The sequence below is a fragment of the Xiphophorus maculatus genome, chromosome 9 (assembly GCF_002775205.1).
Source record: "Xiphophorus maculatus strain JP 163 A chromosome 9, X_maculatus-5.0-male, whole genome shotgun sequence".
Taxonomy (NCBI): Eukaryota; Metazoa; Chordata; class Actinopteri; order Cyprinodontiformes; family Poeciliidae; genus Xiphophorus; species Xiphophorus maculatus.
In genome coordinates, this window is record NC_036451.1 from 5042541 (window position 1) to 5059530 (window position 16990).

The 16990-nt window shown below is 37.6% G+C and overlaps 1 protein-coding gene and 1 non-coding gene across 2 annotated transcripts in view; one reads left to right on the forward strand and one right to left on the reverse strand.

Annotated features, from left to right (window-relative positions):
- hmcn1 (hemicentin 1) overlaps nucleotides 1-16990 on the forward strand; it is an 82410-nt gene that overhangs the window by 32735 nt on the left and 32685 nt on the right. Inside the window, exons 18-41 of the mRNA XM_023339534.1 lie at nucleotides 863-990; nucleotides 1085-1229; nucleotides 1309-1421; nucleotides 2331-2490; nucleotides 2634-2799; nucleotides 3675-3802; nucleotides 4922-5173; nucleotides 5746-5841; nucleotides 5996-6190; nucleotides 6311-6441; nucleotides 7257-7404; nucleotides 7841-7967; nucleotides 8995-9149; nucleotides 9231-9509; nucleotides 9976-10257; nucleotides 11508-11616; nucleotides 11696-11865; nucleotides 12075-12229; nucleotides 12742-12865; nucleotides 12988-13089; nucleotides 13936-14112; nucleotides 14194-14345; nucleotides 14534-14657; nucleotides 16111-16286. Coding sequence (XP_023195302.1) covers nucleotides 863-990; nucleotides 1085-1229; nucleotides 1309-1421; nucleotides 2331-2490; nucleotides 2634-2799; nucleotides 3675-3802; nucleotides 4922-5173; nucleotides 5746-5841; nucleotides 5996-6190; nucleotides 6311-6441; nucleotides 7257-7404; nucleotides 7841-7967; nucleotides 8995-9149; nucleotides 9231-9509; nucleotides 9976-10257; nucleotides 11508-11616; nucleotides 11696-11865; nucleotides 12075-12229; nucleotides 12742-12865; nucleotides 12988-13089; nucleotides 13936-14112; nucleotides 14194-14345; nucleotides 14534-14657; nucleotides 16111-16286 — 3794 coding nt within the window. The remainder of the gene's footprint in view (nucleotides 1-862; nucleotides 991-1084; nucleotides 1230-1308; nucleotides 1422-2330; nucleotides 2491-2633; nucleotides 2800-3674; nucleotides 3803-4921; nucleotides 5174-5745; nucleotides 5842-5995; nucleotides 6191-6310; nucleotides 6442-7256; nucleotides 7405-7840; nucleotides 7968-8994; nucleotides 9150-9230; nucleotides 9510-9975; nucleotides 10258-11507; nucleotides 11617-11695; nucleotides 11866-12074; nucleotides 12230-12741; nucleotides 12866-12987; nucleotides 13090-13935; nucleotides 14113-14193; nucleotides 14346-14533; nucleotides 14658-16110; nucleotides 16287-16990) is intronic.
- Nucleotides 11186-11267, reverse strand: trnas-aga. The gene has a single exon. It is a non-coding gene; the product is annotated as a tRNA-Ser (tRNA).

Sequence of the window (16990 nt, forward strand, 5' to 3'; positions counted from 1 at the left end):
GATATGAACACCCAGTGCAGAAGCACATGCACAGATGTTTTACTAGCATCATAAAGTAAGATTACTTTACCCACCTCTGCATTGGACTTGACAGACACAGCTACCGTGTTCATTAAACTCACATTTTGCTCCTGTAGTTTTTGTATGGCATTGATCCTCAATGAAGGATCTGTGTAGTGCAATCTAATAAAACGCAGTATGATTCAAATTCAAATCCAGTTGCAACCAAAATACAATAGAAACTGTTCATTTCTAATTAATCTTAGTTAAACTACAAACATAATTGAGCCACTTGTGTAATTGAATTAAATACAGCACTTTGTTCACAAATGGCAAGACATTTAGTGTTTTTGATAAAAGCATGTCAAAGTTTTCATCTATCACATAAAAACAAGGTGAGGAAAGTGTTTCCTGACCAGGTTGTCTGGCCGAATAGATATTTTTTGTTACAATAGTCTGGCAAATGTAATTATACCAGCACAGTTATCTTCATATTGTTATACAGGTGAAATAAATCTTTCTCTGTGTTTCTGAAAGATGATAGTTATTTGATAGATGCAAATGGCGTACTGTGTCCATGTTCCAAGTAATGCTTTCAATAAAAAGCATACACGTTTGCTTTTTATTGAACTCTATATGAAAATTTTTACGTTTACTCCGTTATATTCAGTTGTCTACATTGATTAAAATCATATACGCTGTTTTCTGCACTTTGGGCAAAATTACATACTTGTAATTTTGACCTTAGTTAAAGTAATTCAAAACAATTTTCATGCATGGTGTGAGATATAAGGACAAACATCAAAACTTATTTTCTGCTTAAAGAAATTCCCCACAAATTTGATCTCTTTTCTCTTTCAAGTTAAACCTGTGATTGCAATGAGTCCACCTGTTATCAGTGTGATCGAGGACCAGCAGCTCACTCTGCCCTGCATGCTGCTGGCTGGAAATCCACTGCCAGAAAGGCAGTGGCTCCACAACTATGGCCTGGTGGGATAATAATAATAAAAAAGTGCATAGTTTCTTGCTCCTGCACGCTCCTGCTTCTGGTTATTTAAAAACTCCCCCTCCTGCAATCTTCTAGGTGACCCCAGACCAGTATGTCACAGTGAGGACAGATGGCAGCCTGCATATTGAGAGAGTTCAGCTGCATGATGGAGGCGACTACACGTGTTTGGCTGAAAACGTTATTGGGGCCACCAACCATACAACTGCCGTTTACATCTATGGTACGTTTATGTGCAAGAAATACATCACACAAAGATAACTACAGAAATGTTTTAACATCAGCTAACCCCCTATTCACAGTAATCCCTACAATTCAGCATGGACCTCAAGTATTTAGCACAATTGAAGGAACACCTATAACTCTGCCCTGCCGTGCCAGTGGAGTACCCAGTCCGGACATCACTTGGAGCAAGGTCTGTATGAACAACATGTCTCAATTAAAATAAATATTCCAAAGCTCTCTGGAGACTACAGAATGGATGAGATATTCCTATATTATTTTGTGGATTAATGGCTATTCACTGCTTTTATGATTTTTCTTTATACTGCAGTTACTTTGATAAGTTACAGTCAGCAATGATCTCTGCTTGTAAACTTTTAGCTGTGTAATTTATCAGTTTCAGGTTCAGAAGACCTTCTTTGACTTTCATGACCTTTCAGCATGGGTCTGTTAGCACAATAACTCCTACATTAAGTGTTTCTAGGATAAATATATGTAAAGCATACACCATTGTTTGTTTCTCTGTAATTCCCAACTAACTTTTTTTCTCAGTAGTTTTCTCGATTGTAAAAATCTTTGCTTCCTGTTTTTAAGTGTAATTTAAAAACACATCTTTTTTTAATAGTGTTTGGTCCAGTGTGAGTTGACATGATTATTTTATTGTCCAATGTTAGAAGTCTTTTAGTATTTGTTTTATGTGTTTTTATTTATCTATGTTCTATTTATCTTATTTTTGTTTAGCACTTTGTGGTAACTTGCTGTTTTTAAAGGTGCCTTATAAATAAACTGGATTTGGATTTGCTGTGAAAGTAAAAGGGGCAATAGATTCTCTTCAGGTTGCTTCTCTCTGTAACATTAGTCAAAATAGTTGAGTCATATGTGAGCCACGCTGTTTATACAGAAAACAGCCCTGAAGCTCTGAGATAACCTATGTATTTATGTTTAGTCATTTGAAAGAACAACGTTGTTTAAATAGCAGCATTTTTATTCAATATCGACAGGGAATTGCATAATAAATTTCATCACTCTTGGTAACAAGTGTTTTGACAAGACGATTAAATTAAATAAACACTGAATTCTATCCTCTCCATTAATCTTTTAGGGTGGGGAGCTGCTAAACTTGGGTGGTCCAGCTTTCTCTTTGGATTTGGACGGCAGCCTCCTCATCACTTCTCCCTCTGGAAAGGAGACTGGAGAGTTTGTCTGTACAGCTACCAATGCAGCGGGATATGCAACTAGGAAGGTGCAGCTCACAGTCTATGGTAACCAGCTTATTATCTATAGATGCCTTATGTTGTTTATTGTAATATGACATGCAGAAGTATTCAAACCACATATCTAGCTGGGATGTTAGTGTCGCACATATTCGAATCACCTCTAAATTTATCACTCGCTTCTTTCCCAGTCCGACCCAAGCCTGGAGTTGGTGGCCCTGGAAGTTTAGGAGAGCCTGTGAGGATGTCAGTGATCAAGGGGGAGGATATTGTTTTGCCATGTGACGTTCAAAGTGTCCCACCACCCACCATCAGCTGGGCGAAAGAGAAACAGCTCATCTCGCCCTTTTCCCCGAGGTAAAATCCAACTCATATTGAACACACACAGAGAACTAAAGGCTTTGCATTGTTTTTTTTACTTTACTCCTGGGAATGGTGTAAAATCCACAGGAATTGTCATTGATCACAGTTCATTGATGCTTACCCATAAGGATAGCCTGGATCTGTACACACACAAAGCGCTGGCTTATTTCAGAAAGACAGTGCCAAACCAGATTCTGTCAGTATTATGACAGCATGTCTGTGTAGCAAAAGAGTCCAGGACCTAAACAGACTCCAGTCTGCAATCCAGACCTGTCACACTGGAAACATATGTTGCTTTGTGAAGCAAAAATATGACAAAAGAAGCTTTGAAGTTTGAAATGGCAAAACCCTGTGTCAGACAAAATGAGAAACACATCTGCAACTACTGTTTCCTCACTTCTCAATGTTATTAAAAGGGAAGATGATCCAAAACCAACACGCCTGCATCTGACTGTAAATATTTCCACAATCACATCCAACAAAAAAAAGATCTCATAAATATTCTCAGATTATGCTGTTTTTATATGAATGAGTGGTTCAAATTAACTCCATGCTATCTAAATTACAGTGCTTTGTCCCTGTCATTCTTTGAGACTGTCTAAGCTATCCTACATTTAGTCTGTGATCTGCCAAGGTAACTGTAATTATGGATAATGATCAACTATTATGAATTACTGTGGTATCTGTTTGGAGTCCTAACTACTTAAATCATTGAGTGGAAACGATTAGTGTTCTACTTAACTTTGCTTTTCACATTTTTGGCAGCTTGGAAGCATAATATTTGGAAAAGGATTTAATTTTACTGATTAATTCATAGCTGCTGTTTCTTGTGTGTGAACAGTAAGGCACTGTGTTCTTCATCCTCCCAGGCATCGTCAGCTTCCTTCTGGATCAATGAAGATCCTTGAGACTAGAGTTTCAGACAGTGGACTTTATGTTTGTGTTGCCTCAAATATTGCTGGTAATGTGACGTTGTCCATCGAGCTGAGTGTTTTAGGTAAGATGAAAAGAGGCTAGAATATTTCACATTTATTTATAGAGACAGAATGAAAATGTATTTTCTCTTTTTCTAAGAACCTCTACATACAATATGTGTAAATGTCTTAAATTACACCAAGGGTCTTCTTAAGATGAATTTAATCAGCTTTTTTCCATTTTTCTTTGGACTTAACTGTTTTTATGTATTTCTGATATAATTATGGCACAGAAATATTCCTGAAAATCCTAACTGATCTAAAAGTTTAATCTGATTTATAGTCAGACAATGAACACAAATTGTCACATGTCCTTTTACACAGTTTGTTGTGTTAGCAGTTAGTTTGAACAGAAGTAGAGGCATAAGTTGCCTGACGTTAGTCAGGAGGTAGCCACAAAGAGAGAGGGAAACAAGCAGTGGTAGGCACAGCTAACTAAAAAGCACTAATTATAAACATTGTCTCAGCTTATGCTGAAGGATTGTACCAGCAAGGAATTTAGCAGAAGCTAATGCTAAAGTGCTAACTTCAACCATGCTGATGTACACCATGTGTCAATAACTACAAACGTAGATGACCAAACCTTAAATACAGATGTTGTCCTTTAGTCAACTGAAAGTTTACAAAACAACCAAGTAAATTAGCACTTTAGAGTTCATCCTCAAACATTAATTCAGGGGAAGGTAAGTGCTCTAAAGGTTTTCAGAGTTAGCCAAAATGCTAAAGTACTAACTAAAAAAAATAGCTTGGTTGCTTGGATTACTGAATGAAAAGACAAAGCTGAAAATAGGAACAATCGATATGCAAAGAAATTCTTTCAACTACAACACTGATGTTTACCACTTTAAAATTTTTTCAAGAAATTCTGGAAGTTTGAAAGAACATTTAATAAAATGGGCGACAGCTAAATATATTAATGTCCTGTCTATACTTAATGGGCTGTAAAATGGTTTTAACTGAGCTTCTGAACATTTGGAGTATCAATTGTCTACTTTAATGCCATCGAAGTGGCCCAGTCAATACCCACAGTAATATTAGCATTATAATGATTAGCTGATATTTCTGATCAATAAGTAAAATATAGTTTGAAATAAGGCAGCCAGAGGTTTTGTAAATCTTTTCCTTTGTTTTCTCTCCTGCAGTTCCTCCTAAAATCCAGCCAGGTCCAAGAGTGGTAAAGATTCAGGTTGGTCATCAAGTAGAGCTGGCTTGTGCGGTGGTAGGAGTCCCAGAGCCGACGGTCAGCTGGACCAAAGATAATAGAAACTTCCCCGTGTCACATGATGGCACTCTAATACTGAGGGATGTAAAGCTCGATGATGAAGGAATCTACACATGCACAGCCACCAGCACTGCAGGCCAGGACCAGGCTCAGGTTAAGCTTCAAGTCCAAGGTGGGTTTCTCTATATTCCCTGGTCACTTTATTTGGTATACCTTGCTTGCTTGGACCACATTTTGTTTTTGTAACTACAGTACATGTATCTGCAGTTTGTGAAATACTCTGACCAGTTTTTTTGGCATCAACAACCATGTGAATTTAAAAAATCCCCTTTGTTTTGATGCTTGATGTTAACTTAAAGGTAATAATTTTTACATATCTGGATGCCAAAATGCTTTGAGGTGCTGGCATGTGATTGGCTGATTGTTTGTGTTTACAATTTGACTGGTGTAGAATGGTGGCTACCTGTGATACGACATCAACAGGAAATGTGATGAAAGAGAGCAAAAATATTACAGGAGTGGCCAACAGTTACTTAGCAAATGAAAGGAAAACTTTTACCAAAACTATATTTTCACCTATGTGAATTAGGTTTAAAATTAATTGGAGTTTTTAAATAGAAAAAGTAAAATAGAATTCAATAAATAATTTAATTTTAACAGCAACAAAATAAAAAAGAAATAAATTTGATGTTAAAGTGGCAAAATGTCTGCATCTTCATAAAATGCTTATTTTATTCCTTTCAGTTCCCCCTGTTGTTGAGGTGCCAGAGCCTCCTTTCAACAGCCCTCTGCAGGAGAGAGTTTTGAACCAGCGCATCGCATTTCCCTGCCTTGCAAAAGGTGCTGTACCATTCCCTCTCACATTTATGCATTGCTAAAACAATTCCTGATATTTCCAACATGTATTATTGGTCTAAAAGCAACTGCTACAGAGAATAAATAGTTGATTTTTATTTTTTTATTGAATGAATGATTGTCTTTACTTTTGTTTCAGGTCTACCTAAGCCAGTGATCCGTTGGTTGCGTAATGGGGTTGAACTGACGGGCAATGAGCCCGGTGTGTCCATCCTGGATGATGGTACTCTGCTGATTTTAGCCGCTGTTTCACCTCTGGATGATGGAGAGTACGTCTGTACTGCAGCTAACGATGCAGGATCCACCGAGAAAAAGTACCAGCTCAGAGTCAATGGTGATTTAGCTGTTCGTTGAGTTAAGAGACATTGAGTTCAGACAGTAGCAGACCATCCTGAACAGCAATATATTCCTATGAATATTTACAGCATATTAAAAATATATCACCCATCTACAGTACCACCAGATTTCCGTGATGGGGACACACCAGGCAATGTATCAGTAATCCTAAATGAGCCAATCAGTTTGGTGTGTGATGTCACAGGAAGTCCAAAACCTATCATCACCTGGTTTAAGGATGGCACTCCTGTAAGTGTCTGCACTGCTTATACCATTTTTATTTTATTTCTCTTTTCTACCTGCCACAATTCTACACAGACCAGATTGCAGAGAAGGGTTGTTGACTCGCTAACGTTCTCTGTGCTGACTCACAAATTCAAGCAACACGTTTCAGATTTTTACTTGCAAAAAGTTTTATATCTGTGAATTATTTTCTTTCAACTTCGTAATTGAAAAAACATTGAATTGTTTGACACTGTTTGGTAATCTCACTAAAAAACCTAACTCCTGATGTTTGTGGTTGAAATGTGAAAAAATGTGTAAACGTTAAATGAATTTGAATAATTTTGCAAAGCACAATAAAACTACCTTTCAGAAAGGATTAAATCACATTGTGCATACCTGATGATAGGTTACAATAATAGCTTTCTTTTCTCATTTCATCTTAAATGCAGTCATTAAAACAATACATGCTCAAATCACATCCAAGAAAACAGATTTTAAACATGTACCTATCAGGTGCATGCCCGTTTATTGTAATTACCGGCTTCAAAAACCATCGTCATGGTAAATTATTGCAAGACTGGCTACTTCTTGATGTTTTGGCTGCTGCTGTATTTGTTTTCTGCCAGGCAGTGAGAGGAAAATCCAAGCCTTTTCTTTGAGCTCTGATTTATTTGGAATGTAAATCAAATCAGTCTGCTTTCCACACTTTTGCACATTAATGCTGCTTTTCAAATCTGCTTGCTATTAACCGAATGCGCTCCAGTAACTGCCAGACAGCATTTCCTGAGCTCTCTGTCACTGTGTTGAAATTGATTTAATGTATTAATGCTAATTTACAGGTTGTTGCCAGTAACAGCATCCAGATTCTTGACATGGGAAAATCTCTGAAACTGCTGAGGGCAGAAACAGTTGATGCAGGCAGCTACAGCTGTAAAGCCATTAACATTGCAGGCAGCAGAGAAAAAGTGTTTGGTTTAGATGTACTTGGTAAGTAAAGCCAAGGAGTAGTCCTCATGACGCATGTTTGTACATCTAGATAGCTTTCATGTGTCTGGATCTATTCTACTACTGTTGCTACATGAAGTCTGCCACAGCTTGACATGAATTAATATATTGCCAATTGAATGTACAGTTAGTTGATAGTTGGTGCTGTTTATTGCAACTTTTTTATGAGTTAAAGTATATTATAGAGGAAACATTTAGTATTTTAACATTTATTTTCAATATCAGCCATGTATGAAGTTCTTTGGAGAGTTTAAACTTCTATAAAACATACCATAAAATGAAATGAAGATATGTTAAAGTATCAACTGCAAACAGAGACCCTGTATGAACTCGAGGGTAAAATGGTCCTACAAAATTTTGTGCATTTGTAGAAATTTTTCTGTAAAATTCACCTAATAAACTTGATTATTTCTCTCAGTCCCACCAACAATTGTAGGATCTGGCTCTCCTATGGATGTCTCAGCAATTCTCAAACAAGAGCTCACGCTTGAATGCAAAGTGCATGGTTCACCTTTTCCCACAATCCAGTGGTACAAAGAGAGAAAGTAAGTGCATTCTGATTTTTACATATACAGTATACTTCTCTGATCAGTAGTTAACATGCACTCATTATAAGCATAAACTTTATATTGATTTTGGGGCTTTTAATGATTTGTTGTTTCAGTTTTCTGGGTGAAATGGTGATGTGACGCATTTTAAAAAGCAAACAATTGGGTGCACAACTGCATTTTCTCTAACCCACAAAGTCAAAATACACACAACCTTACATATACTTACAATTCCACTATTGTTTGGTGTAATGTCCCTCAGAAAGTGGAGGAAAAATCCTTTCCTTTTGCAGCTATTGAAAAGCCTTCCTGCATAGTTTTGGCTGAATATCCGAGGGCTGCTGATGAGAACATTCCAGAAGAATTATGTCACTCTGCTTTCTCCATATCAAAGCTTGTTTTGACCGGATAAAAGGACTTTGTTGGGCAGAGTCCACCTTCCTTATTTCTATACCACTTTATGTAGTATATCAGAACCGTCGGCACTAAAATATTTTCTCTTAATTCTGCCAACATCACAGCAATGTGGTTGCATTGGAATGTTGGTCTCATTTAGTGGCAATGGTGGTGCATTGTACAAAGTGATGGGAATAATGCAGGAAGGCGAGAGGACCAAGACTTTTTAGCTTCACCAAATCAACAGCTATATATTTAAAACTTTAGCACAATTAGAAAAACATTTGCAAACACACATCAAAGTTGGGTTTAGAAATAGAGAAAGTTGGCTAACTTTAAACATCTGGAACGGCCCTGGCCTCAGCCCCTACGGAAAGCTTAGACTTCTCTAAAATCCTCTATAGAGTCACATATGTGCACCAAACTCCTGATTTAAAAAATCTTTCATCTTTTATGTTCTATGATCATACTGTTGTTGAAAAAGAATATTTCAAATGTATCGATAAATGTCCAAAATTAACATGAGACTCATGGCTATGATGAGTATATGTAAACCTCTGACTGGGAGGATAACTGTAAATTAAAATTAAACTTTTATCTCTGTCGTCTTGTTTTTGTTTCTCTCTAGGTTGGTGTTTCTTGGTGATCCCAATCTGGAAGTCATCAACAACGGTCAGTTGTTAAGGATAAAAAGTGCTCGACTTGGAGACCAAGGTCGCTTCCAGTGTAGCGTCATAAACACAGCTGGAAAACAGTCCAAAGACTTCAACCTTAGTGTTTATGGTGTGTGTTTCAGTCTATAGTGATAAAGCCAAATGGTAAATTATACTATTATGATTGCTAATTTTTTTTCTGTTGTCACAGTGCCTCCTGCCATCATAGGAGGCAACTTAACAACGGATGTGACAGCACTGCTGGACACAATGGTAACACTGGGGTGTGAAGTACGTGGAGTACCGCATCCCACCATCACCTGGTACCGCAGAGGAGAAGCCATCATGTCCAGCCGACAGGCTCAGTATCTAGAGAAAGGCATCCGACTGAAAATCCCACGAGTTCAGGCGTCTGACGCTGGTCAGTACACCTGCAACGTTAACAATGTGGCCGGAAGTGCTGAGAAGAGCTTTGAGCTGGACGTCTACAGTAAGATTTTTTATTTTTAGTCTTAATTTTCATTTAAATAAAACTTGATTATATGTTTAGGCTGTCTGTTTCAATGAAGAAAAATTGTGCATAATAAACACTTACGTGGAAACAAAAACATGAAGATTAAAAATTATGTTTTAGTGGTGCAACCTGATAAAAAGATTGTATATTTAATAAGAGGCTGTGTTTTTTATTAATGAAGTCATGAAAATTAGTATTGCTTGGTACAAAATAGGAATGAATTGATCCAGAGCTTAAGTTTTTAGGTTAGTTAGCATTTTAGAGAGTGTTTACTATTAAATAAAATAATAAAAAAAATGTAATAACTAGTTTGACATCATGTCCCACCCTGATTTGGATGATTTTTACTTGTGGAAGCATTCACTGTTAATATAAATGCGACATTTGTTAAGCAAGAACGCTTTAACACCTTGTCCTCTTCTACTTTATATATTCCCCGCAGTGCCTCCCACCATTACTGGAGGGGAAGATGGGCCCACGGAGAGAAAAGTGGTCCTCAGTAAACATCTGACCCTGGAGTGTGAGGCAGCAGGTCACCCACCGCCCTCCCTCACCTGGCTGAAAGATGGAGTCCCTGTGCATCATGGAGACAGTGTTCGTCTTCTAGAGCAGGGAAGGAAATTAGAAATCCTCTCAGCCTCCATCTCGGACTCTGGACGCTACATATGTGTGGCTACGAGCATCGCTGGAGAGAAGGAGGTCAAATATGATGTCAAAGTATTGGGTAAAGAGACACAAAGAATGGTATTATTTTGGCATAACCACATACTGTACTAAGTATATATACATATATTATTCATTTCATTACAATCATCACACCTAATCTATTTTACTTGTATTTATTTTAGAACTACAGCTACATTACTGTAAATAAAGATAAAGTTAGAAATTCTAATTACAACAACACAAAGACTTAAACAGGGAAGAGGGCTTAAGTGAGTTGTCTTTACAGATGTTTTTTCCTTTTTCAGCTAAAAATATTTAGAAAGTTCTGCTACAGTCCGATGTAGAGGTATAGACATCTAAATTGAAACTCGGTATCAGCTAAACATGATGGTTGTGCAGAAAGTAAACTCTTCATGTCTTTAAACTAACAGTCTGAAAAAGAAATATCCCTAAGTTGTTTAAACATTTATTCAAAAAGCACCCATACTGCTATGTCAAATTGTAATTTTCAGAATGCAATAATATTATTAAATGTAGTCAAAATTATAGTTTTACTACTAAAATTGATGCTATTTATACATACAATTATTACAAATAGCAAAGTATCAGAAAGAATTACCGTACTCTTGTACTTAAAATAAATAAATTTAGGATTTTAAGATACTTAAATTATCATTGGAAATTATTGTTTGAATATTGTTGGAGATTGCTGAAATGTTGTTTGTTTATAGGAAACGAGCCATTCTACATTTATGTTACCTGTTCCTTAGTTTTGGATCGATCAGTTTGTCTTCCAAAATTTTTTAAGCCTTTGTGAGAATTTTACGTCAGTGTCAGTGAATATCTAGTGAGGAAACGACTAGAATTGTCTGAATTCAGCTTTGGTTGTTAGAAGCTTTTCTGTATGAGAAACCTGAAACAACCGCACTGTGTTGTGGTAACTTCACTGCCGACACTTTGTGACAGCTGGAACAAAAATATTCTGCCGTTGTCGGCAGGATTCGAACCTGCGCGGGGAGACCCCAATGGATTTCTAGTCCATCGCCTTAACCACTCGGCCACGACAACCCATGTGTAGAAAATGCCAGTGGTGCTGCTTTTTTTTTCTGTTTGAACAATGTGTTCATGTCATGGGGAACAGACACCTGCTTCTACACTGGGGTTTTCTCTATCTGACACATGCAAATAGACGGGAACGGGATCAGGAAAATATTGCCCATTCAACGCAATAGTTTTACTATTGCTTGTTTTGCCCTATAGATTGAAATGTTATTTTGAGATTTGACTGATTTTCTGTGTTTGCCCTAGTTCCTCCTTTTATTGATGGAGCTGACGCAGTGGCAGACAGCCCAGTAGTAATCAACACTCCTTTGGAGCTGGAGTGTCATGCCACTGGGACGCCTGCACTTGTTATCACGTAAGGCTTCAGTCCAACACACCGTCAAAAATAAACAATCAGGCATAGCCAGGCAATGTGCCAACTATTTTTTTTCCAGGTGGTACAAAGATGGGAAACGAATCAGGTCCGGAGAAAGGTTGCGGATTGCAGCAAACGGGCGACGGCTCGTTATTTCTCGCTCTCAGATCTCTGACACAGCTAATTTTCGCTGTCTGGCCACTAATGAGGCTGGAGAGCATGAGAGGAACTTCAATGTGACGGTCCAAGGTACAAAATAAAGAAAAGATACTTAGGGTAAAAACGAAGTCTCAGTGATTATGCAAAATTAATTTGTTTTAAAATTAAAATACAAGCTGCTGGAAAGCTTCTTCTTTGGGTAAATATCTTGGTTTATTTAGGTTTGCTCCACATATTGTGAAATAAAAAAAATATATATATTTTTTTTATAAAAGAGTCTATTCTTTGCAATTCTGCAGTCCCTCCATCTATCCGTATGACGGGGCCTGCTGATCGCTCAGTGATTCTTCACAAACCAATCAATTTGGAGTGCATCTCCAGTGGCATTCCTCCACCCAGTCTTACCTGGCTTAAAGATGGCCGACCTGTGGTCACAACAAAAGACCACCTCAAGGTTGGTGTCTGGCTATTATTTAGTTAAAAAGTATCTGTTGTTAGTTTGCATCTATAGTTAAGCCTGAAATTATTCAAACCACTGACATATTCATGTTTAAAGGATTTTTAAAAATTTTTGTTGACATTTTTGAGTGACCCAGCCACAGTGTGATCATATTCTGTTATTCCTTTCTATAACTGTCTTGGAAACCAATGCTGGATCTGTGAGGAATGTCAGAAAATTCTTGCATTTAAGTATCACAATCCAAAACCAAAGTGACATGACTTTTTCTTTGTGATTTGCTCAATCTGAAGGGCAACACAGGGTACAATTTTCCAACAGTTTCCACTGACTAATAAAGCATCTCTTTTAGCATCTCAGGAACAGAACACAGTAGTCTGTGTTCTGTTCCTGAGTAAGAATCATCGGTATGCAAAAAGAATAAACATTTCATGCCTGTGCTTCTACATAAAGGGTAACAACCATGCTTAACTCTGTTGACCCTTTGTCTGCCTGTTGAACTGCCACAGCTGCACTCAGCAGGAAGAATACTAAAAATCACAGAAGCCAGACTGGAGGATTCTGGAAGATACACCTGTCTGGCCACAAATGCAGCTGGAGAAGCTCAACAGCATGTTCGACTGAGTGTCCATGGTAATTTACAGACACACCACCCTCTTCTGTCGTTTATTTCCTGGGATTTGCTGAACATCTTTATTTTAACTACACAGACCTGCCATCATTCTTGCATAAAATGCTTTATATCTCTCTCTCAGAGCCTCCAAGCATCCTCCTTTCTGCAGACATTGTCAACCAGACTGTTCTCTCAGGCTTCCCCACTGAGCTGGAGTGCAAAGCTACAGGAAGTCCATTACCTGGTGAGACTGTTGCAGACGTCCTCCACCATCCTGCTGTGATCACTCTCAGCCTGGAGTTCTTCTCAGCAGCTCTCTTTGTTTTTGTAAAAGCAAGGGAAATTGTAATTGTATAGCACATTTTCAGCAACAAGGCAATTCAAATGCTTTGAATGATTAGACAGAAATTATAATAAGCAAAAAAATGTACATTTCAGTGAGCTGTTTAGTGCACTTATTTATCCATATTCGAGGTCTGTTTCTCTCACTTCCAGTTTGTTTTAAACTTTTAGAAGAATGTATCTGGCTGTTGATGTGGACAAATGTACCCATTTTCTGACTTATGCAGGCAGAAAATCAATATTTTGAAGTGTGACTAAAAGAAAAGGGGCTCTGCCTCAAGCTTTATTTATAAATTGAATTAATAATTTAATTCATCTTGTTAATATTTATTACCTTATTAAAATTAAGGAATTAATTAAAGTCTTAAAAATCCTGATTAAGAAAAGAACTTCTTCAGGATTTTGCCACTAACAATTATTTCTAAAGTTTGATTTTATTTTCAGTTTTACCACTGCAATAAAAATTAGTTCAGAAGTGAAAACCTGCACAGGCTAAAATGATGCTGCAAAGTTTTACCTACATGTTTTGCCATGAGTCTATCCTTACACACCTTCTAGATTACATGACTTGTTAACTCTCATTACTTTATTAAAAGGTTTGGAAGATAGTATGTTGAGCTGACCTGTTCAGCTACACAAACGTGACTAAATGAGTTGTAAGCCTATAATTGCAGTTTATGTTTCTATTTTCTCTTTTTTATATAATTCATGTCTCATGACTGCTCTCTGCTTTATTTTTATGCATCAGCTGTAACATGGTACAAAGATGGCCGACCTCTTACTGGTGCAGCTGCTGTCCCAATCCGGAAGCGCGGCCAGGTGCTGGAGATTGAACAAGCCCAGCTATCTGATGCTGGAATATACAAATGTGTGGCTGTTAACCTTGCAGGAGCAGCAGAGAAAGTCTACAGTCTGCAAGTGTTTGGTTGGTGCTTCGCTGGCGTAATAATCCTCTCACTTTATCAACGGCCATATCCAACCATTCTTGAAATCTTTTTACTTACAGTCCCTCCAGAAATCTCCAGTCGAGGTGGAACGGTTACAGCTGTGGTGAATGAAGCTGTAAAACTTGAGTGTGAGGCCTCTGGGGTTCCTGTTCCCAGTCTGACATGGTTAAAAGGTGGAAGCCCTGTGGCAAGTGTATCACATGGTATACAGGTACAAACCAAAAGTTTAGCTAGCTAGTTTTTATCTGTGAGTAGTGAGATTTGTTGTACTTTGTGCCTTAGGTGTTGTATTCACAACATAGATACTATGAATACAATTATGTTATCAGAAGCTTCCTTCTCTAGGATTCTATTAACTCGCAAATTCCTGAGCTAAACTCTGATTCTGTTTTTTCTCAGTTGCCATCTGCTGGCAGAGTCCTGTCTCTGAGCAGTGCCCAGGTCAGTGATACTGGTAGATACACCTGTGTGGCAGTCAATGCAGGAGGAGAACAACAAAAGGAGTACGATCTGAGGGTGTATGGTGAGAAAGCATCACCTGCTCATTTTTATAAAGAAAACTATTTTATGTGTTTACTTGTGCTACAGTGATTGGAAGTTCTGAGACACACAAGTTTGACAAACATGCAAAAAGATAAGAAATCAGAAATGGAGAAAAACATTTGTACATCACTGCATAAACAAGACAACAGACTTTTTTCCTCAGGACACAGGAAGTAACTCAAAAGATGGCACCAGTTAACACAACAAATCTGTCTTTGTTTTAGACAACATATTCTGACTCATGCTGACCCGAGAACATACGTTGCCAGAGGCAAATCATTGGCACTCCTGGTAAAGATGTGTTTCAATACCTGGCTATCATGGAAACTTTGGCACCCTAAGATGCTGCCATTATTTTAAATCGTTATTTTAAACTAATTATTTATTGCTATGATTGTAGTTAAACAATGTTTAAGTGTTGAGAAACCATTGACTTTGCTTCCTAGTGTTTGTAGGGTGACATGTCACCAGCTTCCATTTCTCCAACTTCAACAGGATACAAGGACTGATTAGTAAATCAAAATTATACTGAACCTCATAAGTCTGTAAATGACTATAAGAAAATAGCTTCCCTCTTAAACCTGTGCATGTCTACATTCAAAGTAATAAGAGTTTAAAATAACTGGAGCTGCATGAGGCGATTTATCTTACTACCATGCATAGTTAGCAGGATGCAGAGGAGATTGAAAACACCCAAAGTCTCAATGATAACCAGTATTTTGAACACATTTTACCAATGGTGCCAATAATTCACCACTGGTAATGTGTGTTTTTGCGTCAGCTTTACTGTTCTGCTGAATATCAATGAGGAGTTGTCCTCAGAAACAGAGGCAGATTTGTTGTGTTAATTGGTACCATCTTTTGAGTGACTTCCTATGTCCTGAGGAGAAAAGACTGTTGTGCTGTTTCTCAGTGACCTGCTTTCTGTGTAGAAACAAAACATCCTGCAAAGGATATTTATCTCAAGTTATTTACCAGACAAGGCTAGATTTGCAAAGAGAGAAGCATTCTTTTCTTTAATCCTGATGGAGAGAGAATTAATTTTGGTGTTAGACTCTTTTTATTAGATGAAGACTTCCCTTATGTTCCCCATCTGGCACTTAAGATTTTCAAAAAACTGGATAGCGTTAGACTCACATATTTGTGCATTGATATTTGAGGTATTATTAACAATACTTTTTGTTTCCTGAGTCATGTTGTTTTGTTTTTTCATACAGATAAGCCATTTCAATGGATATTAGGTTTCAGAATTGTTTTGTAAATTTAACATGCTCCAAGTTTAATTCTGCAAACAAATTTTGAACTTGTTTCACATTGTTTTGCACTCCAAGAAGGATAAAAATGATCAACATATCAGAGGAATCAAATACAGAGAGAACATTTTGCCTGGCATGGAAACATTTTTCAGTGACATTTACTCATGTCTTACCCAGTTCCACCAAACATCAAGGGTGAGGAAGTGAATGCAACTGTGATGCTCGGTGGTCCAGTAGAGCTGCACTGCCACAGCGACGCAGTGCCTCCACCAACTCTCTTATGGCGAAAAGATGGCCGCCCTATTTTCAGGAAGCCTGGTCTAATTGTCTCTGCAGATGGTAGCTTACTCAAGGTAGAGTCTGTTAGAGATTCTGTACAAGTACATCTTGTGCAGAGCAAAAGACTTATTTGTTGGGATGTTATGTGATAGACACAAAGTTTTACAAAAGTGTGATATGGAATGAACATGATAAGTGGTGTTCTAAATGAACAACAATTTTCCAAAAGTAGGGTGTGCATTTGTGTTCAGTATCTCCAAACGAAATAAATCAAATGTAACCAATTGCTTTCAGAAGTCACCTAGTTAGTAAATAGGGCAGAGCTCTGTGTAAAGTCATCTCAGTGTATTTACAATTATATGTAAGGGCCAAGGAACAACGCAAACATGTCAGGAAGAAGTTTTAAGCTGAGTCAGGTTATAAAACAATATATCAAACTTGGAATATCTGAGCACTCACTGCTCGATTAATCATTAAAAGAAGTTAAGAGTATAGCACAACTGAAAAAGGAGAGTGTTAACTGGTGGAGTTTGAGAGATCCCTACCTCACTGGAAAAATCTGTGAACAAGAAAAGTAATAGTTGTGCACAACACAAATCTGAGCTTTATGGAAGGATGGCAAGAAAAAAACTATTATACAAAGTCTAGTTTGCAATTTGCCTCAAATCTTTTTCAGGGATTCAACTAAAATTTTGAAGAATACCAAAATTTTGCATTTTCCCCCACATATTAAATGCTATAAAACTAACTCTGCAGCTAACCCTGAACAGGACCGCTT